The 27,284-nt window shown below is 36.7% G+C and overlaps 1 protein-coding gene across 1 annotated transcript in view; it reads left to right on the top strand.

Annotated features, from left to right (window-relative positions):
• LOC128194409 (uncharacterized) overlaps positions 1-11,788 on the top strand; it is a gene marked incomplete at its 3' end in the record, with an annotated part of 29,779 nt that extends 17,991 nt beyond the window's left edge. The window contains exons 4-8 of the mRNA XM_052869999.1: positions 8,645-8,953; positions 9,284-9,536; positions 9,987-10,624; positions 10,751-11,511; positions 11,668-11,788. Coding sequence (XP_052725959.1) covers positions 8,645-8,953; positions 9,284-9,536; positions 9,987-10,624; positions 10,751-11,511; positions 11,668-11,788 — 2,082 coding nt within the window. The remainder of the gene's footprint in view (positions 1-8,644; positions 8,954-9,283; positions 9,537-9,986; positions 10,625-10,750; positions 11,512-11,667) is intronic.
• Between the last annotated feature and the right edge of the window lie 15,496 nt (positions 11,789-27,284).

Below are 27,284 nucleotides of genomic sequence, written 5' to 3'. Positions count from 1 at the left end.
TCTGATAACAGTTGAAAAACTATTATTTTCATGCTTAAAATTGACACAAAAAGCAACCTTTACACTTAGAAACTAGCTTGAAATCATGCTTTTATCCATATTTTCAGAAATAAGAGAGTTGGACAGGTTTATGCTTGATTTCAGTGTTTTTGTGCAGTTTTTAAGGTGAATTTAGTGAAAGAAGTGAAGAAGGAGAGAGATGGAATCAGAAAAGTCAACCAGAAACAAGAAAAGTCAACCAGTCAACCAGAAAAATCAACTAGTCAACCAAAAAGTCAACAGTCAACCAAAATACGAAAAAAAGTCAACCAGACGAGTTTTGGGCCAATTTTATGCGATTTTATGATCTGTTTGGGCCTGGACCCGTTTTCTATTATTTTTATGTCCTATTTAAAGACCTAGATGTCTTAGGGTTGGTATCTTTGGCAGAAACAAAGCAAACACTCTCTCTTCCACCCTTTTGAAGGAGGATCTTGGATGCTCAGGCTACCTCTTCACCTTTCTAGGGTTTTATCTTTCATTCTTTCATTATTGTTCATCTAGGTTCACCATGAATATGGTGAACTAAACCTTGTATGTTTGTTGGGGAATCAATGTAATCTTTTGAAGCTCTCATATATGGAATTTGTGCTTGCATCTTAATCTAAGATTTATGCTTTCCTTCATCATTAGTTAGGGTTTTTCCTCTTTGCCTAATGCTTGCTTTGTTTAACTCATTCAATGCATGATTATTGATTTTGTCGATACGGGAACGTACGGGGAAGTCTAGATCCGGGGAATTTCTCCCAATATTATATTGGTTGTCGTTAAGCTCCTGCAGTTGATGAACTAATTATTAGGAATGCTAGGAATTGTATGAACTTGTAATTAGGGAGAAGCCTTCTTTGAAAGGTACTTTAGAGAGTGGCATTAACAATGATGATTTGAATGTTGAATTCCTAAAATATATGAGAGTGGATAAGATGAAATTGAACCCCAACAACATATTCATATATATATTTCATTGAAAGTGCTTGTCTTTTGCTTTTGCCATTGATCAACCTCATGCATACATGTTTATTTTCGTCTTTTGCATAGTAAAATCCAATTATTTTGTTCTTAAGTCTTAGCTAATCAACGAATCACATAACTAAACTAGGCCGTGAGTCCTTTGGAAGAACGATACTTGGTCTTACCGAGTTTATTACTTGAAATGATTCGGTCATACTTGCCGATTGTAAAACAAGTTTGTGACATCATATTTTGGTGATCATAAATTGGTCCATCAAGTTTTTGGCCCCGTTGCCGGGGACTCTGGTTTAACTGGTTAATTTGTGTGATTATTGATTATCTTTGACTTTAATTTTGAATTTCTGTTTTTATTTTCTGTTTTTATTTTTTCGGATTTTATTTGATTTGGTTTTATTTTATTTGATTTTTTTGATTTTATTTTATTTGATTTTACTTTATTTGATTTGATTTTATTTTATTTTATTTTATCTTATTTGATTTTATTTGATTTGATTTTATTTTATTTTATTAGATTAGATTTTATTTGATTTGATTAGATTAGATTTTATTTTATTTGATTTGATTTGATTAGATTAGATTTTATTTTATTTTATATTATTTTATCTTATCTATGAATCTTTTATCTTCTGAATCTTTTATTTTAAATTCTTGATCGAATTGCATCCTGCATGCATTAGGCACAAAACTCTAGAAAAGATAAAAGATTCAGAAGATAAAAGATTCAGAGGATAAGATAAAATAATATAAAATAAAATAAAATCTAATCTAATCAAATCAAATCAAATAAAATAAAATCTAATCTAATCAAATCAAATAAAGTCTAACCTAATCAAATAAAATAAAATAAAATCAAATCAAATCAAATAAGATAAAATAAAATAAAATAAAATCAAATCAAATAAAGTAAAATCAAATAAAATAAAATCAAAAAAATCAAATAAAATAAAACCAAATCAAATAAAATCCGAAAAAATAAAAACAGAAATTCAAAATTAAAGTCAAAGATAATCAATAATCACACAAATTAACCAGTTAAACCAGAGTCCCCGACAACGGCGCCAAAAACTTGATGGACAAATTTATGATCACCAAAATATGATGTCACAAACTTGTTTTACAATCGGCAAGTATGACCGAATCGTTTCAAGTAATAAAACTCGGTAAGACCAAGTATCGTTCTCCCAAAGGACTCACGGCCTAGTTTAGTTATGTGATTCGTTGATTAGCTAAGACTTAAGAACAAAATAATTGGATTTTACTATGCAAAAGACGAAAATAAACATGTATGCATGAGGTTGATCAATGGCAAAAGCAAAAGACAAGCACTTTCAATGAAATATATATATGAATATGTTGTTGGGGTTCAATTTCATCTTATCCACTCTCATATATTTTAGGAATTCAACATTCAAATCATCATTGTTAATGCCACTCTCTAAAGTACCTTTCAAAGAAGGCTTCTCCCTAATTACAAGTTCATACAATTCCTAGCATTCCTAATAATTAGTTCATCAACTGCAGGAGCTTAACGACAACCAATATAATATTGGGAGAAATTCCCCGGATCTAGACTTCCCCGCACGTTCCCGTATCGACAAAATCAATAATCATGCATTGAATGAGTTAAACAAAGCAAGCATTAGGCAAAGAGGAAAAACCCTAACTAATGATGAAGGAAAGCATAAATCTTAGATTAAGATGCAAGCACAAATTCCATATATGAGAGCTTCAAAAGATTACATTGATTCCCCAACAAACATACAAGGTTTAGTTCACCATATTCATGGTGAACCTAGATGAACAATAATGAAAGAATGAAAGATGAAACCCTAGAAAGGTGAAGAGGTAGCCTGAGCATCCAAGATCCTCCTTCAAAGGGGTGGAAGAGAGAGTGTTTGCTTTGTTTCTGCCAAAGATACCAACCCTAAGACATCTAGGTCTTTAAATAGGACATAAAAATAATAGAAAATGGGTCCAGGCCCAAATAGATCATAAAATCGCATAAAACTGGCCCAAAACTCGTCTGGTTGACTTTTTTCGTATTCTGGTTGACTGGTTGACTGGTTGACTGGTTGACTTTTCTGGTTGATTGGTTGACTTTTCTGGTTTCTGGTTGACTTTTCTGATTCCATCTCTCTCCTTCTTCACTTCTTTCACTAAATTCACCTTAAAACCTGTACAAAAACACTGAAATCAAGCATAAACCTGTCCAGCTCTCTTATTTCTGAAAATATGGATAAAAGCATGATTTCAAGCTAGTTTCTAAGTGTAAAGGTTGCTTTTTGTGTCAATTTTAAGCATGAAAATAACAGTTTTTCAACTATTATCACAACCCCAAACTTAGAACTTTGCTTGTCCTCAAGCAAACAAGATGTAACTCAATCTTCAACCAATTCATATGATGGTTCACTCATTCAAAAATCCTCTTTTTCAAGATAAGTAACAACTTCACTCAAACTTATGACCAAGAGTTCAATCAAGATGTGCACATGCTTTAGTGTTCACAAAGTCATTTAAATTCCAACAAATTATTTTTCATGAATGATCAATCAATTAAGCATGGATGTTCATGTGCTTATGGAATATTTCCTCACTAGGTAAAGTGTTTCACTCAACACACAAGTGTATAAGAGGTAAAGTGTTTCACTCATTCACTCCACTATCACAATGTTACATGAATCAACTTTGCCTTTCATTTTACCACAATCAAAAACATTCACAAGCATGCATCATCACAAGGACTTTTCAATGGCTTATAATGTGGCTTGGCTAACAAGAAAATTGGTTTTTCTGGATCACAAAATCCTTGAGTTAAGAGAGTCATAACAACACAATTATTCTTATTCTTTCCAACTTGCCTTTGCATTTGCATTGAGCTTTGCTTCTTTTTTTTTTTTCTTTTCTTTTTTCTTTTTCTTTGCATATTCTTACTTTTTTAGCTCTTAGCTCAATGCTTTTCCTTTTTCATGTTTTCCCAACAACCCCAAACTTGAACATTTAACAATACCACACAAGATCTTCTACTTAACTAAAGGTAAAGATTTTCAATCAAGGGTTTTCAGTGTATGTTCAAGGCTAAGGGTTCAAAGGATAGAACACAAAGTGTTCTCTTTTAGTGGGCTAACTTTATGAATTTGGCCAATAAAAAGGGTTCCAACAAACGGCCTTGATCACATGATGCAAAACAAGCAATTGATTCAATCATAGAAAACCTGATGGAAAACCATCAAGAAATCACATTGGACCTCTTACTAGAGCAATGGCTAGGAAGATTCAAGAAGAAGAAGGATCATCTAACATTTTACTTCTATGGAAGGTTACTTATAAAAATCCTTCTTCTCTTAACTAAAGCACTTATATTTTTTTTTGTAGGAATTAATAAATCTTATGATTGAGCCATCCAAGAAAGAACCAAGCAAAGGAGCCAAAAAGCAAAGGAGGTGCTTACGGCATGCACCAGCATTTTCCACGTGAATGTTGGCTGATTTGGAATGAAGCACACACCTTGCTGGATGAGCTGGAATGAGGCATGGACTTTGCTTGATCAAATAAATCTGAATAATTTGAATTTAGGAGGGAATTAAAAACAGAATTTAGGCTCCTCTTCACCTATAAATAAGAGGGCCTTTTCTTTGTATTGGGTTACTTTTGAGCTTAGTAAATTGCTGCTGAAATTCACTGCCAGCCCTATTGCTCTTGAGTCACTAATTCTCTCTACTTTCTCTTCCCTTTCCTCTAGCTTCCTTCCATTGTAGGAAGGCCTTCTGAGCTGTGAGGTTCCCACACATACTCATTCCATTCAAATACACCAACCATCAATTAATCTCACTCAATTTCTGCTGCATCCACACTGCTGTTTTCCATCCACTGCACCAATACTGTTCTCTGGTTTTGAAGCTTTATCTGTAAGGTCCGGTCATTCAAGCATGGATAAGCTTCCATCAAGTGGTATCTAGAGCCTTGGTTGTCCACGCAAACCATAGCTAAGTGCCTTTCCATTCTGCTGTTTAATTTCAGTCCAGTCTGTGCTATTTCTGGTTCTGTTTTCAGTTCTGTTTCTGTTTTGCTGTTGTTTTCAATTCTGTATTGCTTTTCCAGTCATTCAATTTTAGTTTCCTTTGTGTGCTTATATTGTCCTTTCATTTTAATCGGTGAAACCTTCTTGTTTGGGTCATTTCCAGCTTTACATTTCAATTCTGTATTGTTTTAAGTCTTGTGCAATTTACTGTTGCAGTATTTTTTTGTCTCTGTTCAGTTTTCTTTTCTGCTGAATTATTTCGTTTTAATTGATTTGCAAGTGCTAAACAAGCTGTATATATACCAAATAAGGCAATGAGGACTTGATCTAGCCTGGGTTATACAAGCTGAAGCATCAAAATGCAATTCTGTTTTGTTTTCCATTGTGAATTCTGATACAGAATTTAAATCTGGTGCTAAAATTCTAAAACTGTTTCAGTGGTTTTCTTTTAATTCTGGAGCTTGGTACAACATTGTGTAATGTTGTTGAATGTGTCTTAAGGTACAGCAAACCAAAACAAGCACTAAAATGCAATATGCATAGTGTAGTTGCTCAAAATCCTTAACCATTCACCATTTCAGCTTGAACTTCTAGCTTTTCACCGTGCTAATATACTTGATTTGGTCTAATCTGAGTTTGGTCATGCTAAGCATATTAAATCTAGCTTAGATCTGTGTTTATACACTTCTTAGAGTCATTGCCTTTGCTGTCCAGTTTTTGATTCCATGAAAAGCTAAATTTGGTTGGTTCCTTGATGGTTTTTGCTGCATAATTTGGCCATAGCAAGGGTGATTTTCGAATCCTGCTATTTCTGTGTGTTTGGACAGTTTGAACAAGTCTAAATGGATGATTAAAAGTTGCTAATACTGTTCATTTGGTCAAAATTGAAGTTATATGCAGATTGGACACTTAAACCATCAATTTTGAGTTAAAATTGGAAGTGGACCAGTGAATTTGAGTAGTAAGCATTAATTCAGCTGTTTAAGAGTTTAAACATGTTTAATATCATGAATAAAAGTTGTTTGAACATTCATCCAAGCTGCTGAAACACTGCTACTCATTTTGGGTTCCAAAACCACCATTTTAGTTCATTTTTCTAGTGCAGTCTCTGTTTTCTAGCCACTGTTTTGGTAATTTTAGTGTAAAATTCATTGCTGGATTGTGAAAAAGCTGGTTCAATGTTTAAAAAAATGAAAATACATGATCAAAAGAAGAAGTATCGAGTGTTAAAAAGCTGTTAGAACCAACCAATCCAGATTACAGGCCCTGAAAAATCAAAAACAAAATCTGAAATTCATTGGGGCATTTTATCAAACACTTCTGAAAATTATCAAACAGTTTGCATTTGGAATAATTTCTGAGATGTGCTTGTGTTTTTCTTGCTTTCTTCATCCATTCTAGTGCCTTTGATAAGTTCATCTTGTGTACCTACTTTCATTTGTGTGTTGTCCAATTGTTTGTGTCTATTTTTTGGCATCTAAAGTGTTCAATACAGCAGTCTATACTGGTGCAGTGTGCAGAAATTTGGTGCAGATTTTTAATCTGTTTGGTGTGATTTTGCTGAGTTTTGGAGTGTATGTGCAAGCTGTTTGGGGCATCCAGTACCAGAATTCTTCTCCTACTTTGGTAGCCTCCTAGGAAGTGGTTTGAGCATTGAAAGTGGAGCAAGAAGGAAGACTCAATAGCAGCCCAAACACCACTGTCCAGTAGCTGAAAAATTCTGTTACAGCAGCATTTCAAACCTGGAAAAAGAGCAACTCACACCTTCATTTTGAGTAGCTTTCTGCAGCAGCAAGAAGACAAAGCTCACATTATTTCTAGGCCTCATTTCAAGTTTATTTACACCAAATATCACGGAATTTGCTGTTTGAAATTGTATTTTTTTTTCTTTGCTGTTTTTGAGCCAAGTGAATTGGAAAAATGCTCTTGAAGCAATTCCAAGTTCACAATTGAACATTGTAATAGTCCAATTTCGTTTCTTAGTGTGGAAGTGTGTCAAGGGGCTCCAAGTGTCACTTGCACTTTCACTTAGGGCCGTCTAACATTTACATTCTTGCATCTTTATTGCTTTCTTTAATTTCTTGCTTAATCTTTTTGTTTGTTTTTAAGTCTCCGTGGTATATAGGATTGCATAGCATTTAGTCAACCTTTCTTTGGTTTAGGTTCATTTCATAACATTTGAAAAGAATTTGAAGAATTTCTACTTAGAAACTAAGGTAAAGGATAACTCTAAGGAAACTCTGGCTAAGGAAGAACTTGGTTTCTAAGCTTGTCCATTTGTGACTCACCTCTTCTTCCTGGGAGCTACTTAGAAACATCTTTTGCCTCTAGAATCTCTTTAGAAATTTTTCACCAAAAACAAAGAAAGCTTGTGAAAATCTTTTCACTCATTACTTGTCAAATATTTTGAAAACTTTGTGAAAACCTTTGTTTCTTTGACAAGAATGAGTCAATCAAGTGTGCAAGGAAGTTTGAAACCCAATAGTGAAATTTCTTTAAGGGAAGAATTTGAGCAAAGATTTGAACAAAGGGATAAAGAGATTAGTGAGCTCAAAGATATGATTAGTCAACTTTTGATTAATCAAGATAAAAAGAAAGAGAGATCTTACCATAGGAGAAGAGAAGAATCATCATCTTCTCCAAGTGAAATTGAGCAAAATAGTAGTCATCACAATGATGACCACTACCAAATGCCTCCTAGAAGACAACATAGAGTTAGAGAGCATTACCCAAGAGAGCCTAAAATTGATCTTCCTTCCTTCCATGGAAAAGATGATGTAGAAGAATACCTAGAGTGGGAAATGAAAGTTGAGCAACTGTTTGAGTGCCACCAAATAGATGATGAAAGGAGAGTCACCATGGCTTCTCTAAGCTTTCAAGGTTATGCCTTAATTTGGTGGACAACCTTAGTCAAGGACCATAGGCTAAGACACTTACCTCCCATTAGGTATTGGAATGAAATGAGAGCTGCCTTGAGGAGGAGGCATGTACCAGCCTACTATGATAGGGAGATAATGGATAAACTCCATAAACTCCAACAAAGGAACATGAGTGTTGAGGAATATAGACAAAAAATGGAGTTACTCATGTTGAGAGCTGGGATAAGAGAAGAACCTAGGATAACAATAGCTAGGTTTCAAAGTGGACTCAACTATGACATAAGAGATAGGGTTGAACTTATACCCTACAATGATCTCAATGAGTTAGTCCAACTTTGTGTGAGGGTTGAGCAACAACTAAAGAGGAAAAGCTCTACCAAGAAAGATTATCCTCATAGTTCTTACCATAAGAAAGAGTATAAGAGGGAGGGTAGTCAAACCAAGCCAAGATATGAAGACAGAGAGAGAGAGAGGAAAAGAAAAAGTCAAAGAACCTTCAAGAGATCATAAGAGTAAGGAGACTAAGTGCTTTAGATGTGGGGAAAAAGGGCACTATGCATCTGAGTGCCGCAATAGAAGGTCAACTTACATCCTTGAACATGAGAGTGAAAGTGAGGGTTCTTCATATAGTGAGTCTGAAACATCCACTTCTGAAGAAGAAGAAGCTTTACCTTGTGATGGTGACTTACTTATGGTAAGGAGACTCCTGGAAAGTAAACATGTAGAATTAGAACAGTCACAAAGAGAGAACCTATTCCACACAAGATGCAAAGTTTTAGAAAAGACATGTTCAATGATAGTGGATAGTGGCTCTTGTTGCAACTGTTGTAGTTCTAGAATGGTAGAGAAGCTTGGCTTAACCACTACTCCTCATCCTAAACCTTACAAACTTCAATGGATCAAAGAGGATGATGGAATAGTAGTTAAAGAACAAGTAAGTGTACCTATTTCCATTGGTAAATATGAAGATCAAATTGTTTGTGATATAGTACCAATGGAAGCTGGGCACATATTACTTGGAAGACCTTGGCAATATGATAAACAAGCTTTACATGATGGAGTCACCAACAAAATTACCATTCAACACAAGGGAAAGAAAATTATTTTGTGTCCTCTTACACCTTCACAAGTAAGAGAGGACCAAATAATTCTTAAGAAGAAGTTGGATGGAGAAAAGAAAAAAGAAAATAAGAAAGAAAGAAAGAATTTGGTAACCCATGCCTCAGCCCATGAAGTTGTCCAACCTCAAACCTTGAATATCTCCAAAAATCTTTTTCTTGGACAACCTCATTTCCTTCTTTATTGCAAAGAGGCATTTGTTTCAATCACTCATGAACTTGGTTCTCTACCAAAGGGGTTGCAAAAACTTTTAAAGGAATTTGATGATATATTTCCCAAAGAGGTACCAAGTGGATTACCACCTTTGAGGGGAATAGAACATCAAATAGATTTGGTGCCTGGGGCAAGCCTACCCAATAGGCCAGCCTATAGAACCAACCCTATGGAAACAAAAGAAATAGAGAAACAAGTTAATGACTTGTTGAACAAAGGGTGGATCCAAAAGAGTTTAAGTCCCTGTGCTATGCCTGTGTTGTTGGTCCCTAAAAAGGATGGGTCTTGGAGAATGTGTACAGATTGTAGGGCCATCAACAACATAACTGTCAAGTATAGGCATCCCATTCCTAGGCTAGATGACATGTTGGATGAATTACATGGAGCAAATCTCTTCACCAAAATTGATCTTAAAAGCGGATACCATCAAATAAGAATTCATGAAGGAGATGAATGGAAAACTGCTTTCAAGACCAAGTTTGGTTTGTATGAATGGTTAGTCATGCCCTTTGGCTTGACCAATGCTCCAAGTACATTCATGAGATTAATGAATCATGTACTTAGGGAATGCATAGGCAGATTTGTAGTGGTCTACTTTGATGATATCTTAATCTATAGTTAAGGCCTTCAAGAACATCTTAACCATGTCAGAAAAGTCTTGCTTCTTCTTAAAGAACATCATCTCTTTGCCAACTTTGACAAATGTACTTTTTGTCAAGAAAGTGTGATTTTCCTTGGATTCAAAGTGGGAAAAGAAGGTGTACATGTTGATCCAGAGAAGATCAAGGCTATACAAGAATGGCCAACTCCTAAAAATGTAGGAGAGGTGAGAAGTTTTCATGGGCTAGCAAGTTTTTATAGGAGATTTGTGAAAGATTTCTCCACCATAGCTGCTCCTTTAAATGAGCTAGTCAAGAAAGATATGCCTTTTATTTGGGGTGATAAGCAAGAGTTGTCTTTTGAGACTTTGAAACACAAGTTAACACATGCACCTATTCTAGTTTTACCTGATTTTTCCAAAGCCTTTGAACTAGAATGTGATGCATCTGGGGTAGGAATAGGAGCTGTTTTAATACAAGGAGGACATCCCGTAGCTTACTTTAGTGAAAAACTTAGGGGGCCTACCTTAAACTATCCTACCTATGACAAAGAGTTGTATGCCCTCATTAGAGCTTTGAAAACTTGGGAGCATTACTTGGTAACTAGAGAATTCATCATACACACTGACCATGAATCTCTCAAGTACATTAAAGGGCAAGCAAAGCTAAACAAAAGACATGCAAAGTGGGTGGAATATCTTGAGCAATTTCCCTATGTCATCAAACACAAAAAGGGGAGTACTAATGTTGTTGCGGATGCTTTATCTAGAAGACATGCATTATTAGTAACCCTAGGATCCCAAATATTAGGATTTGATGACATAAAAGAGTTATATGAAAATGATGAAACATTTGCATCCACTTATTCATCATGTCTTAAGAAGCCTTTTGATGGATTCTATCTTTCTGAGGGGTATCTTTTTAATAAAGGAAAACTTTGTATACCCCAAGGATCCATTAGAAAACTTCTTATCAAAGAGAGTCATGGAGGAGGACTCATGGGCCATCATGGAGTTGAAAAAACTCTAAACATTTTGAAAAGTAAATTTTATTGGCCACACATGAGAATAGATGTTCAAAGGCATTGTTCTAAATGTATAGCTTGTTTACAAGCTAAGTCCAAAATTATGCCTCATGGACTCTATACACCTCTTCCTATAGCTAATACCCCTTGGGAGGACATAAGCATGGACTTTGTCTTAGGATTGCCAAGAACTCAAAGGGGGTATGATTCTATATTTGTGATAGTAGATCGTTTTAGTAAAATGGCTCATTTTATACCCTGCCACAAAGTAGATGATGCTAGCTATATCTCTAAACTCTTCTTTAAAGAAATAGTGAGATTGCATGGCTTACCCAAAACTATAGTGTCTGATAGAGATGTGAAGTTTCTAAGCCATTTTTGGAAAACTTTATGGGAAAAGCTTGGAACTAAACTTCTATTTTCTACTACATGTCACCCACAAACTGATGGGCAAACTGAAGTAGTAAATAGATCTTTATCTACATTATTAAGGGTAATATTAAGAGGAAATAACAAATCTTGGGATGAACATCTACCTCATATTGAATTTGCTTATAATAGAGTAGTCCACAAGACTACTAATCTTTCTCCTTTTGAGGTTGTTTATGGTTTTAACCCTATCACACCTCTTGATTTACTACCTCTTCCAGAATCATCTTCTTTTCTTCATAAAGAAGGTGCTTCTAAAGTGGAGTTTATCAAGAAGTTACATGAGAAAGTTAAAATCCAAATTGAAAAACAAACTCAAAAATATGCAGAATACAACAACAAAGGGAGAAAGAAAATAGTTTTTGAAAAAGGAGACCTAGTTTGGCTTCATTTGAGAAAGGAAAGATTTCCCTCTCAAAGGAAATCCAAACTTAGTCTAAGAGGAGATGGTCCATTCAAGGTGGTCAAAAAGATAAATGATAATGCATACATATTGGACCTTCCTGAAAGTTATGGTGTCAGTCCTACTTTTAACATCTGCGATTTAATTCCTTTCACAGGAGATGATCAACAGGATGAAGCAGATCTGAGGACAGATCGTTTTCAAGAGGGAGGGTCTGATGGAAAACCATCAAGAAATCACATTGGACCTCTTACTAGAGCAATGGCTAGGAAGATTCAAGAAGAAGAAGGATCATCTAACATTTTACTTCTATGGAAGGTTACTTATAAAAATCCTTCTTCTCTTAACTAAAGCACTAATATTTTGTTTTGTAGGAATTAATAAATCTTATGATTGAGCCATCCAAGAAAGAACCAAGAAAAGGAGCCAAAAAGCAAAGGAGGTGCTTACAGCATGCACCAGCATTTTCCACGTGAATGTTGGCTGATTTGGAATGAAGCACACACCTTGCTGGATGAGCTGGAATGAGGCATGGACTTTGCTTGATCAAATAAATCTGAATAATTTGAATTTAGGAGGGAATTAAAAACAGAATTTAGGCTCCTCTTCACCTATAAATAAGAGGGTCTTTTCTTTGTATTGGGTTACTTTTGAGCTTAGTAAATTGCTGCTGAAATTCACTGCCAGCCCTATTGCTCTTGAGTCACTAATTCTCTCTACTTTCTCTTCCCTTTCCTCTAGCTTCCTTCCATTGTAGGAAGGCCTTCTGAGCTGTGAGGTTCCCACACATACTCATTCCATTCAAATACACCAACCATCAATTAATCTCACTCAATTTCTGTTGCATCCACACTGCTGTTTTCCATCCATTGCACCAATACTGTTCTCTGGTTTTGAAGCTTTATCTGTAAGGTCCGGTCATTCAAGCATGGATAAGCTTCCATCAAAACCTAGGCAAAGTCATTCATGCTTTCAAAGTAATAGCATTCAATCACACCAAAAACTCTGGAGCTCAAAACCTCACATATAAGCTCATTCACATTTGACATACACATCCTGCTTAATTTCACAATCACAATCATGATATCCTGCATTTGTTCACAAAGCTTGTGAATCACCTGTATAAGCATTTTAATGTGCACATTTATCTCAACATCAATCAATCACTAATCATCATCAAGCATTACTTATCACACAATCACAATTAATAGCAAACCATCATAACAAACCAGGTTTCCAATAGAGTACATCAAACCCTAATCTAAAACAAAAAATAAATAAGTTTAGAAAACTTAAACCCCAAAAGCATAAGCATATGATAGCATTCATCCGTAAATGTTATCTCAGCTCCTCATCAATCTGAGCTATCCTCTGTATCTTCCTCTTCTTGGATCTTATAGTCTTGATTCTTTTCACCCGATGAGGAGGCCATCCCTGCGTCAAACATAATTCACAAAACCAAAAGATACATTGTTAAGTATTAGTAAACCACAATGAAGAAATCAGCCCCTTCAATGATGCTCTCTCCCAACCCCAAACTTAGATGGAAAACTAGTGAGCAAGTGAGTGGAAGGGAGATTTTCTAAAAAGGGATGAGGGAAAAGTTGTAGAGAACCATTGAAAAGGTATGTAGGAGTGTGTGTGCAGAGAAGAGTCTGAAAAGAGAAACCAAAACGCAGCTTAGGGTATAAAAATACCCTAATGGGCTCGGGTCCCGCTAAGGGGCAACCAAAGCCAATCTGCGATAGTACCGCTCAGCGGCACTTTCGTGAAGTGCTCTTCTCCTTCTTTTCTTAACCTAAGTGCCTCCTAAACATGCCCCTCACTGGTTCCCTACAATTCAATGTTTAGAATACTTATGCAAACCCTATTATGCAACTAAAATGAAACAAACAAAAACAATCAATCAACTGGGTTGCCTCCCAGGTAGCGCTTGTTTAACGTCACGAGCCTGACCCAAAGTCCACCAACACCCATCAGTAGGTGTTTAAAACTTACCAACACCCATCAGTAGGTGCAAAATTTTCTCATCAACACCCATCAGTAGGTGTTACACACTTAGTATCCTTCAGTAGATACTTAACCACCTAGCATCCATCAGTAAATGCTATGTTCAGCAAAATATTCACAAAATCATGTTCAACAGTTTAAAAAATTACAAACCAAAGTAAAATTTAAAAGTTCTAAAATCACTGGGTTGCCTCCCAGCAAGCGCTCTTTTAACGTCATTAGCTTGACCCAGTAAAGCTCAAGTTCCTTCTTTATAGTTGATGTTGTCATCCCACCAACTCCTCCGCTGTTTCCTGTGAACTGTTTTGGTCCTTCTAGAATGTGGAGACTCTATCTCTATCATCTCCTTCTCTTTAAAGCCCTTCACAACCCACAACTTGTTCTTGATTCTTACAGGTGTGCCAAGTTGGAGTCTTCTTTTCTCCCAGTCACCAGGAATTTCTCCTCCTCTTCCAATCTTTTCTTCCTTATGTACCTAAAACAACAAAAAATGGTTACCTGCAACCTTGAGATTTTCATCTTTACGGCTACTCATGGGTGCATCTTGAAATGCAGCTTTATAACTAGCTTCTTCCTCCTGTGTTTGCGTCTCATCTTTAAAGACGTCTATAACCACTCTCTCCTCCCTGTCCTGGAGCACTACTATACCTTCATTTACATCAATGATAGCTCTGGCCGTTTTCATAAACGGTCTTCCAAGTATGATAGGTATCTTCTCTGTCTCCATCTTCATCACCACAAAGTCTGCCAAGAACTGAAGTTTGCCAACACAAACTATAATGTCCTCTACAATCCCACATGGCTCCTTTGAAGATCCATCGGCCATTACTAGATTAACCTTTACGGGTTTCACTTTAACATTGCCGATTTGCTCCAGTAAAGAATAAGGTATCAAGTTAACACTTGAACCTAAATCAAGGAGAGCTTTCTTCACCTTTTTCTTCCCTATTGTACAAGGGATAGAAAAACTGCCTGGATCTGTTGCTTTAGGAGGGAATGACTCCTTTTTAACAGTTATACACTCATTTGCCTCATCATCTCTACGTCTTTTCTTTGTAGAGATTTCTTCATTAGATTTAGTGTAAACCGTAATCTGTTGTAGAATCTATTCCCAAGGTGCATCATTATCCACCATTTTGAATAATTCTGTGAAGTCTAGTTGTTTCCCTTGATGGATTGGAAAAGGAAAAGTGCTTTTGCTCTCTATTTCTCTTCTCTCTTCTGTATCTAACTCAACTTTCTCATCATCAACACTCTCTACCACCTTGCACTCTTCTCTGGGGTTAACCTCAGTATTAGCCCCAAAATTTCTATTTGGCCTTTCTTCCACCTGTTTGGTGATCTGCCCCATCTGAATCTCCAAATTTTTGATAGCAGCTTCAGTGCTCTTTTGGGTAGACTTAGTTTTCTGTATGAAATTGTTGAGAGTTTCCTCCATCCTCATGGACCTTTCATTAAGCATAGATAACTGTTGCCATAAGGTGGGTTGCTGCTGTTGCTTATTATATTGACCAGCTTGCCCAGTTTGCCCTTGACCAATACTTGGGTGTGGTTTCCACCCCTGATTGTAGCTTCCTTGACGGTACTGATTGGTCATGTAGTTTACATCCTCCACGGCTTCAACTGGAAAGGCAAATTGACCATTGATATGGTCGCCTCCACACAATTCGCACAACTGGGTTTGTACCTGTGCAGCAGTTTTCAACTCTTTGGGTAATTGTGCAAGAGTTTTAGTCAGAGTCTCTAGCTGTTGAGTTAGAATTTTGTTTTGAGCTAGCAGGGCATCATGTGTCTGTAATTGGAGGACTCCTTTTTGCATAGGAGCTCCTCTCTCACTGTGTAGCTCATTATCACTAGTAGCCATGTTTTCTATAATCTCTGTTGCTTCCTCTGGAGTTTTCCATTTAATATTGCCTCCTGCTGAGGCGTCCAGCATCATCTTGGTTTGTGAACCAAGCCCTCCAAGGAAAGTTAAGACCACTTCCTGATCTTCAAAGCCATGCGTGGGTGTTTTACGTAACAAGCTTTTGTATCTGTCCCATGCATGCCCCAGTGATTCTTCCATGCCCTGCTTGAATGAAGAAATCTCTTGCTTGCCTTTTGTCACCTTAGATTGTGGGAAGTACTTGTTTAAAAATTTTGTGACCACTGCTTCCCACTCTGTGAAACTTTCTTCTGGGAAAGAATTCAACCAAAGCTTAGCATTGCCTCCCAATGAGAAAGGAAACAAGCTAAGTTTGATAGCTTCGTCTGGCACCCCATTAATCTTGACTGTGTTGCAAATCTCATTGAAGGTAGTGAGGTGCTCATATGGGCTTTCATGAGATAACCCATTAAATTGGTTGCTTTTCACCAGTTGAATCAGTGCTGGTTTGACCTCCATATTAGCTGCATTGACTCTAGGTCTAGCTATACTGTTAAAGTGCTGAGGTCCAGCTATATTGGTGTAGTCAGCAAGAGTTCTTCTAACATTGTTGTTCTCCATATTTTCTGTGCTATGAACAGAACCTTGTGGTGATGATTGTAAGAGAGTTTCTGGAGAAGGGAAAAGTTCTCTAGATGTTCGGATTCTTCTCCTCCGTCTACTCTCGTCTAGACCTTCAAGCAGAGGTTCTGTTGTTTTCTTGCTCCTTGTTCTAATTGCTTCCTGCATGCACAAGAAAACAAAACCCTAGAAAAGATTTGTTAGCACAAAAAGATATAGGAGAAGATATAGATTCAGAAGATAAAAGATTCAGAGGATAAGATAAAATAATATAAAATAAAATAAAATAAAATAAAATCTAATCTAATCAAATCAAATAAAATAAAATCTAATCTAATCAAATCAAATAAAATCTAATCTAATAAAATCAAATAAAATCAAATAAAATAAAATCAAATAAGATAAAATAAAATAAAATAAAATAAAATCAAATAAAATCAAATCAAATAAAATCAAATCAAATCAAATCAAATAAAATAAAACCAAATCAAATAAAAACCGAAAAAATAAAAACAGAAATTCAAAATTAAAGTCAAAGATAATCAATAATCACACAAATTAACCAGTTAAACCAGAGTCCCCGGCAACGGCGCCAAAAACTTGATGGACAAATTTATGATCACCAAAATATGATGTCACAAACTTGTTTTACAATCGGCAAGTATGACCGAATCGTTCAAGTAATAAACTTGGTAAGACCAAGTATCGTTCTCCCAAAGGACTCACGGCCTAGTTTAGTTGTGTGGTTTGTTGATTAGCTAAGACTTAAGAACGAAATAATTGAGGTTTAATATGCAAAACAGAAAATAAACATGTATGCATGAGGTTTTAATCAATGGCAAAAGCAAAAGACAAGCACTTTCAATGAAATATATATATGAATATGTTGTTGGGGGTCAATTTCATCTTATCCACTCTCATATATTTTAGGAATTCAACATTCAAATCATCATTGTTAATGCCATTCTCTAAATTACCTTGTCAAGAAGGCCTATCCCTAATTACGAGTTCATACGTTTCCTAGCATTCCTAATAATTAGTTCTCTTAGCATAGGAGCTTAACGACAACCAATATAATATTGGGAGTAATTCCCCGGATCTAGACTTCCCCGTACGTTCCCGTATCGACAAAATCAATAATCATGCATTGAATGAGTTAAACAAAGCAAGCATTAAGCAAAGAGGAAAAACCCTAACTAATGATGAAAGAAAGCATAAATCTTAGATTAAGATGCAAGCACAAATTCCATATATGAGAGCTTTAAAAGATTACATTGATTCCCCAACAAACATACAAGGTTTAGTTCACCATATTCATGGTGAACCTAGATGAACAATAATGAAAGAATGAAAGATAAAACCCTAGAAAGGTGAAGAGGTAGCCTGAGCATCCAAGATCCTCCTTCAAAGGGGTGGAAGAGAGTGTTTGCTTTGTTTCTGCCAAAGATACCAACCCTAAGACATCTAGGTCTTTAAATAGGACATAAAAATAATAGAAAACGGGTCCAGGCCCAAACAGATCATAAAATCGCATACAACTGGCCCAAAACTCGTCTGGTTGACTTTTTTCGTATTCTGGTTGACTTTTTGGTTGACTGGTTGACTTTTCTGGTTTCTGGTTGACTTTTCTGATTCCATCTCTCTCCTTCTTCACTTCTTTCACTAAATTCACTTTAAAACCTGCACAAAAACACTGAAATCAAGCATAAACCTGTCCAGCTCTCTTATTTCTGAAAATATGGATAAAAGCATGATTTCAAGCTAGTTTCTAAGTGTAAAGGTTGCTTTTTGTGTCAATTTTAAGCATGAAAATAACAGTTTTTCAACTGTTATCAATTTCCATAAAGCACTTGAATTTCTTTTCCTTCCCATGATTATTCTTTAGATGAGGATGGGATTTTTCATATGATTTCTTCTTCTTTTCTCTCATCTTCTTTTTCTTCCTTTTTCTCTCCCTAAAATTTCTCTTTTTCTTTTCTTTTATTTTTTTCTTCCCTTTTCTTTTTCTTTTTAACATCTTTATTTTCACACAAATTTTCTTTCTCTCTTCTCTCAACCACTTCTTTTTCTTTTTCTTCATCTTTATTTTTCTCACTCAACTCTTCTTTTTCTTTTCTCTCTATCTGTTCCTCATCTCCCCCTATTTTTTTCTCATCAAGAGTCTTGTCACTTTCAGTGACAATGGCTTGCCCTTCCTCCTTAGGGTTAACTTCAGTATTAACCTCATCATTCAATCTCTGACTAATGTAACGAAGTTGCATCTCCATTCTTTTACATGATTCTTCAATGCTTTTCTGAGTAGCGTCAGAATTTTTCAAAAATCGCTGAAGGGTTTCATCCAAACTATCCAAACTTCCTGATAGAACGGGTTGTTGCTATTGCTTGTTCAATTGCCCTGATTGTCCAGCTTGCCCACTTTGTTCTTGACCAATACTTGGGTGTGGTTTCCACCCTTCATTGAAGTTTCCCTGACAGTATGGAAATTGATTGGCCGTGAAGTTAACATCCTCTAAAGCTTCCACTGGAAAGGCGCATTGACCATTGATATGGTCACCCCCACATAATTCACACATCAATTCACACATCTGTGGTTGAACCTGTGCAACAGTCTTTAACTCTTTTGGCAATTGTTTAAGTATCTTTGTGAGATTCTTCAATTGTTGAGTTATTAACTTGTTCTGAGCTATCAAGGCATCATTGGATTGCAACTGTAGAACTCCTTTTTGTTGAATAGGAGCTCCTCTTTCACTGTTCCACTTATTGTTGAGTTATTTGATATTGCCTCCAGCTAAGGCGTTAAGCATCATCATGGTTTGTGAACCAAGACCTCCAAGGAAGATTAGGACTACTTCTCCTTCGTCAAATCCATGCGTGGGAGTCTTTCTTAATAGGCTTTTGTACCTGTCCCATGCGTGACCTAGTGTTTCCTCCATACCTTGTCTAAATGAAGAGATCTCTTGCTTCCCTTTGTTGATTTTAAAGCTTTGTTGCTGCCATTGTTGTTGTGGTTGGTTCTCAAATTGTCCGGCAGCTTGCCAAAATTGGCTTTGATCCATGCTTGAGTGAGGTTCCCACCAGTGGTTGAGATTACTTTGGTAGAATTGAGTGCCCATATAGTTAAATTCTTGACCAAATTGCATTCTGCAGACATTAGGCACAAAACCCTAAAAACAATTGTTAGCACAAAAAGATATAAAAGAAGATATAAGATCAGAGATAAGAAGATAAAATAAAAACAGAAAACAGAAAAATAAAAACAGAAAAATAAAATAAAATAAAATAAAATAAAATATAATAATAACCAAAAAATAAAATAAAATAAAATAAAAACTGAAAAATATAAACAAAAAATAAAAATTCGAAATTTAAATTAAAAATTCAAAAACAAGTCAAAGATAATCAATAATCAAACAAATAAACTAATTAAACCACGAGTCCCCGGCAACGGCGCCAAAAACTTGATGGACAAATTTATGAACACCGAAATACGGCGCCACAAACTTGTTTAACAATCGGCAAGTGTGACCGAATCGTTTCAAGTAATAAACTCGGTAAGACCAAATATCGTTCTCTCAAAGGACTCACGGCCTAGTTTAGTTATGTGATTCGTTGATTATTTAAGACTTAAGAACGAAATAAGTGGATTTTAATATGCAAAACAGAAAATAAACATGTATGCATGAATTTGATCAATGGCTAAAACAAAATACAAATACTTCAATGGAATATATGGATGAGTATGTTGTTGGGGTTATCAATTTCATCTTATCCACTCTCATATACTTTAGGAATTCAACATTCTTTTCATCATTGTTAATGCCACTCTCTAAATTACCTTGTCTAGAAGGCCAATCCCTAATTACGAGTTCATACGATTCCTAGCATTCCTAATAATTAGTTCTTTTAGTGCAGGAGCTTAACGGCAACCAATATACTATTGGGAGAAATTCCCCGGATCTAGACTTCCCCGTACGTTCCCGTATCGACAAAATCAATAATCATGCATTGAATGAGTTAAACAAAGCAAGCATTGAGCAAAGAGGAAAAACCCTAACTAATGATGAAAGAAAGCATAGGTCTTAAATATAAGATATAAAAACAAATTCCATATATGAGAGTTTCACAAGACTACATTGATTCCCCAACAACAATACAAGGTTTAGTTCACCATATTCATGGTGAAACTAGATGAATAATAATGAAAGAATGAAAGATAAAACCCTAGAAAGGTGAAGAGGTAGCCTGAGCATCCAAGATCCTCCTTCAAAGGGGTGGAAGAGAGAGTATTTGCTTCGTCACAGCCAAAGATACAAACCCTAGGGCGTCCTAAAGCTTATATACTATTCTAAAAATACAGAAAATTAGGCCCAAGCCCATAAAAGTAATAAAAAAATCGATCCAAGCCCACTTAGAATGGCGCTCAGTGATATTTTACCGTTGAGCGGTAATAGCGCACGATCCATTTCTCCCCCAGATGCTGTTTTTGCCCCTCAACTGTGATTTTGGCACCTGAAAAGTGCCGCTCAGCGCCACTCGGTCACACTTTTTCTGCGTTCTGGTTGATTTTTCAGCATTCTGGTTGACTGGTTGACTTTTCTGGTTGACTGGTTGACTTTTCTTGTTGACTGGTTGACTTTTCTGGTTTCTGGTTGACTTTTCAGCACTTCAATCATTCGGTACTTCCATTCTTCTTTCAAATCATTCAATTAGCCTACAAAATCAAGGGAATCTTGCACAAAATCATTAAATTCACTTTCAACTCTCTTATTCACAAAACTAAAGCAAAAATATGAGTTCAAGCTACTTTCTAAGTCTTAAAGGTTGCTTTTGGTATCAATTTTAAGCATAAAAATAACAGTTTTTCAACCGTTATCAGTACCGCTGAGCGGTACTCTGGCAGATTCGTGTTCTTGTTGAGTTTGGGCTCTGGATTGTTGCACTGGTGGCGCTGAGGGGTGATTTTGACCCTCAACGGTGGTGTAGCTTTGAAATAATGGTGTTGGATGTGTTTTCTAATGTTTAACAACATGTTTGTGGTTTTGTATGTGTGTTTGATGTAGGAATTGCATCCTCTTCAGGCAAAAGGATGAAGACCATGGCATCTAAAAGAAAAGAAAAGGAACCAGAACAGCCTTATTCTAGTAGGTTCCTATCTCGCAAACATGAGAAGCACTTCAAGGTGGTCCAAGATAGGAGATTACTTATGGAGAGAAAGGTTGGAATGATACCTAATTTTGCTCCTCAATTTGGAGAGCAATTGTTAGGGAATGATTGGGGGAAGCTAGCCACATACCCTACACCTGCCAATATAGTTGTGGTGAAAGAATTCTACACGAATGCAAGAAAGATTGGTGATTACCTAGCTGAGAATTACTTAGGCTATGTCAGAGGCCATGCTATCAGGTATGACCCTGATTCTATCAACAACTTTCTGGATACTGTATGGGCTGGTGAGCAGTGCCAGTTTGCTCTCTGTATGGAAGAAGGCGCTGATTTTGATGATGTGGAGAGAGTTTTATGTGTGCTTGGAGGACACTTTCAAAGGAATAGAACTGGTTCTGTGGTGAATATTAGGAGAACTGATTTAACTCCTCTTGCAAAGTATTGGATGGCATTCTCTCATGCCAATATTCAGCCATGTTCTCATGTGTCAGACATTACTCTCAGCAGGGCACTTCTCATTTACTATGCAATCAGGAACTTGAATGTTAATATTGGACAGGTGATAGTTGATGAGATAAGGATGTGTGCCAACACAACAAACAGCAAAGCACCATTAGGCCATCCTTCTTTGATTACGCATCTCTGCAAGATAGCTGGGGTGGACACGTCTGCTCCACCATTTGAAAGGCCCAGGAAAGCAATTGATGAGGCCTATTACAGACAGTACTGTGGAGGTGAGGAGGCGGCTTCAGTTCCACCACGCCGTACTCGCAGAGAAAGAGGGCAAACACAGAGTCAAGCATCTGCTGAGACACATGAACCAGAACCTTTCCACTGCTGAGATGATTGTTGGAATGTATGATACACCTCCAACACACAGGTGGACTATGGAGGAATTTCATAATGTGGTAGCCTGGCCAGAAGAGCAGGTACAAGGAGCTAGAACTGAAGCAGCTGAAGCTTCAGTTATGGAGATGGAAGAAGATGATGTTGATGATGATGAGGATGAGGCATTTGATTATGCTGAAGATGAGGAAGAAGAGGAAGATACAGATGACAGCTCAGATTGAGGAGGAGCTGAGATAGCATTTACTGATGAATGCTATCGTAACTGAAGCAGGATTTATGTTTTGTTTGATTTGTCTTATTTATTTATGTTTGTTTAGGGTTTGATGTACTCAATGGATACTTTATCTGTTATGATGGTTTGCTGATGATTGTGATTGTTTGATAAGCAATGCTTGAATGATGCTTTGATATGGATTGATGTTGAGATTGTGCACATTACATGCTTATACAGGTGGTTCACAAGCTTTGTGAACAAATGCAAGTTATTATGGTTGTGATTGTGATATTAAGCAGGATGTGTATGTCAAATGTGAATGAGCTTGTATGTAAGGTTTTGAGCTCCAGAGTTGTTGTGATTGAGTGCTATTACTTTGGAAGCATGAATAACTTTGCCCAGGTTTTATATGATTGAATCAATTGCTTGTTTGCATTATATGATCAAGGCCATTTGTTGGAAACCCTTATATTAGCCAAATTTCATGAAATTAGTCACTAAAAGAGAACACTTTGTGTTCTATCCTTTGAACCCTTAGCCTTGAACATAAATTTAAAACCCTTGTTGAAATCTTTACCTTGAGGTAAGTAGATAATATTCAAGTTTGGGGTTGTTGGAAAATAGAAAGGGAAATTGAAAGCATTGAGCTAAGAGCTAAGAAATAAGAATGTGAAAGGAAAAAGCAAAAGAAAAAGAGAAAGAAAGGAAAAGAAAAGCAAAGCTCAATGCAAAGGAAAGTTGGGAAAAGCAAGAATGATTGTGTTTATATGATTCTCTTAACTCAAGGGTTTTGTGATCTAGAAAAACCAATTTTCTTGTTAGCCCAGCCTCATTATAAGCCATTGGAAAAGTCCTTGTGATGATGCATGCTTGTAAATGTATTTGATTGTAGTTAAATGAAAGGCAAAGTCAATTCTTGTGACATTGTGGTAGTAGAGTGAATGAGTGATTACCTCTTATACACTTGTTTTTTAGTGAAACACTTTACCTAGTGAGGAAATATTCCATGAGCACATGAACATCCATGCTTAGTTGATTGATCATTCATGAAAAATAGCATTTGTTGGATATTAAGTGATTTTGTGAACACCCAAAGCATGTGCACATCTTGATTGAAATCTTTGTCATGAGTTTGATTGAAGTTTTTATTTATCTTGAAAAGAGGATTTTTGAAGGAGTGAACCATTATATTGATTGGTAGAAGATTTAGTAACATTTTGTTTGCTTGAGGACAAGCAAAGTTCTAAGTTTGGGGTTGTGATAACAGTTGAAAAACTGTTATTTTCATGCTTAAATTTGATACTAAAAGCAACCTTTAACACTTAGAAATTAGCTTGAAATCATGTTTTTGGTTATATTTTCATAAATAAGAGAGCTGGACAGGTTTATGCGTGATTTCAGTGTTTTAAGCAGGTTTTAAGGTGAATTTGGTGAAAAAAGTGAAGAAGAACAGGAATGGAATCAGAAAAGACATCAAAAAGTGCAAAAGGAGAAACCGCAACCACCACTGAGCGGCAGTTTACCGCTGAGCGGCACTCAGTAACTCGCGTTGGCTCCGCTGAGGGGTGAAATGGCCGCTGAGGGGAAGAATCGAGCTTGCGCACTTACCGCTGAGCGGCACTTTTATGGGCTTGGGCCTAATTTTCTGTAATTTACGAATAGTATATAAGCTTTAGGGTTTCCTAGGGTTTGTATCTTTGGCTGGGACGAAGCAAACACTCTCTTTTCCACCCCTTTGAAGGAAGATCTTGGATGCTCAGGCTACCTCTCTACCTTTCTAGGGTTTTATTTTTCATTCTTTCATCATTGTTCATCTAGATTCACCATGAATATGGTGAACTAAACCTTGTATTGTTGTTGGGGGATTAATGTAATCTTGTGAAACTCTCATATATGGAATTTGTGTTTAAACATCTTAATTGAGATATATGCTTTCTTTCATCATTAGTTAGGGTTTTTCCTCTTTGCTCAAAGCATGCATTGTTTAACTCATTCGATGTCATGATCATTGATTTTGTCGATATGGGAACGTACGGGGAAGTCTAGATCCGGGGAATTTCTCCCAATAGTATATTGGTTGCCTTTAAGCTCCTGCACTTCAGAACTAATTACTAGGAATGCTAGGAATTGTATGAACTCGTAATTAAGGATAGGCCTTCTTGATAAGGTGATTTAGAGAGTGGCATTAACATTGATGAAAAGATTGTTGAATTCCTAAAATATATGAGAGTGGATAAGATGAAATTGATAACCCCAACAACATACTCATCCATATAATTCATTTCGTGTTTGTTTTACTCTTTTTGCCATTGATCACATTCATGCATGCATGTTTAATTACTGTCTTTTGCATTAAAACTACAATCAATCGTTTACAAGTCTTAAATAATCAACGAATTAGATAACTAACTAGGTCGTGAGTCCTTTGGGAAAATGATACTTGGTCTTACCGAGTTTTATTACTTGAACGATTCGGTCACACTTGCCGATTGTTAAAACAAGTTTGTGGCGCCGTTTTCGGTGTTCATAAATTTGTCATCAGATGTACACATGCATAACTGCATACGTACATATGCTCATGCATACACATGCATGCGCACATGCATACATGCAATAATGTAGATATGAATACATTCATACATGCACCCATGAATACATGGACACATGCACAAATGCAAAAATGCAAAGATGTATACGTGCACACATGTACACTTCCACACATGCACACATGGACAGATGAACACATGAACACATGCACACACTCTCACATTTACACACGCATACGTGCACATGCACACATTTATTCATGCACACATTCAAACATGCACACACATGCATACATAAACTCATGAAAAACATGCACCAATGAAAACTTGCACCTGTGCACACATGGCCATATGCACATATGCCCACATGCAGACATTCACACACGTACACAGGCATTCTTGCATGCATGCACACATGCATAGATGCACACATGCATACATGGATAGATGCACACATGTACACATGCACACATGCACCCAAGCATACATGCACACATGCATACATGCAAACACACATGCATACTTGCATACATGCAGACACACATGCATACATCCATACATGGATATATGAACACATGCATAGATGCATACATGAATAGATGCACACATGCATACATGCATACGTACATATGCAAATGCATACACATGCATGCATACATGCACGTATGCATACATGTGCATACATGCACCCAGGCACACATGCATACATCCACACATGCATAAATCTACATTGGCATAAATCCACACATGCCCAAAAGGGACACATGCACCCATGCACACATGCATACATCCACACACGCATAAATCTACACATGCATACATCTACACATGCACAGATACACACTCGCACACACACACACACACATACACACACGCTTACATGCAAATGCAAACGCAAACGCAGAGATGCAAACAAGCACACATGCACACATACATACATGCACATATGCTTATAGGCATACATGCATACATGCATACATCCATATGTGCACACAAACATATGCACAGGCATGCACACATGCATACATACATATGCATACTCATACACATGCTTGCACGATTGCATACATGAACCCACACATGCATACATGCATAGATGCTCACATGCTTACCCGCATAGATGCACAAATACGTAAGTACATACATACATACATATGCACATGCATCGACATGCATGCACACATGCATACATTCAAACATGCACATATGCATACATTCATACATGCATGGATGCACACATGCAAAAATGCATAAATGCACACATGTATATGTGCACACATGCACACATCCACACATGGACACATGGACATAAGAACACATGCACACGCTCACAGGTACACACGCGTACGTGCACATGCATACATTTCTTCATGCATACATTCAAACATCCATACATGCACACACGGACACATGCACACATGCATACAAGCATACATGAACGCACGCACACAAGCATGCATGCACCCATGCATACATGCACACATTTTACAGGCACACATGCATACATGCACACATGTCACAGGTACACATGCACACACGCATAAATGAATACACGCACATAGGCATACATGCATACATGCACACAAGCATAGACGCACACATGCATACATGCACACTCGCACACACCCATGCACACACGCATACTTACACAATCATACATGCACAACCACACATGCATACATGCACATATGCATACGTACATTCATTCAAACATGCATAGACGCACACATCCATACATGGAAATATGCACACATGAACACTTGCGTACAATACCCATGCTTGCAGAGATGCATACATGAACCCACACATGCTTTCATGCATACATGCATACATGCACACAACCATACATGCATAGATGCAGTCATGCACACATGCATACATACATACGTACATATACACATGCAATCATATGCACGCGCACATGCATACATGCAAACATGCACATATGCATAGATTCATACATGCAACAATGCACCTATGCACATGTGCACACATGCACCCATGCACAAATGCATACCTGTACACACGCATAAATCCACACATGCATACATTACCACATGCATACACGTACAATGCACACACGCTTACTTGCACATGCAAACGCACACATGCATACAAGCACACATTCACACAAGCATACAACCATACATGCACATATAAATACATGCGTACATGCATACTGATGAGTGCATATTTATGCCCACATTTATGTTTGAAAATTAAAATTTTGATGGGATAATTGTGTTTAAATGGTTTATTTTAAGTGAATTTGTGATGATTGGAATTATTGGGTTTGGGAAATAAAGAGACGTAAAAAGTAAG

This window comes from Vigna angularis, chromosome 10, assembly GCF_016808095.1.
Source record: "Vigna angularis cultivar LongXiaoDou No.4 chromosome 10, ASM1680809v1, whole genome shotgun sequence".
In the NCBI taxonomy this organism is placed as follows: Eukaryota; Viridiplantae; Streptophyta; class Magnoliopsida; order Fabales; family Fabaceae; genus Vigna; species Vigna angularis.
Note: the sequence above shows the minus strand (reverse complement) of the source record. Positions and strands in the feature narration are given on the sequence as shown.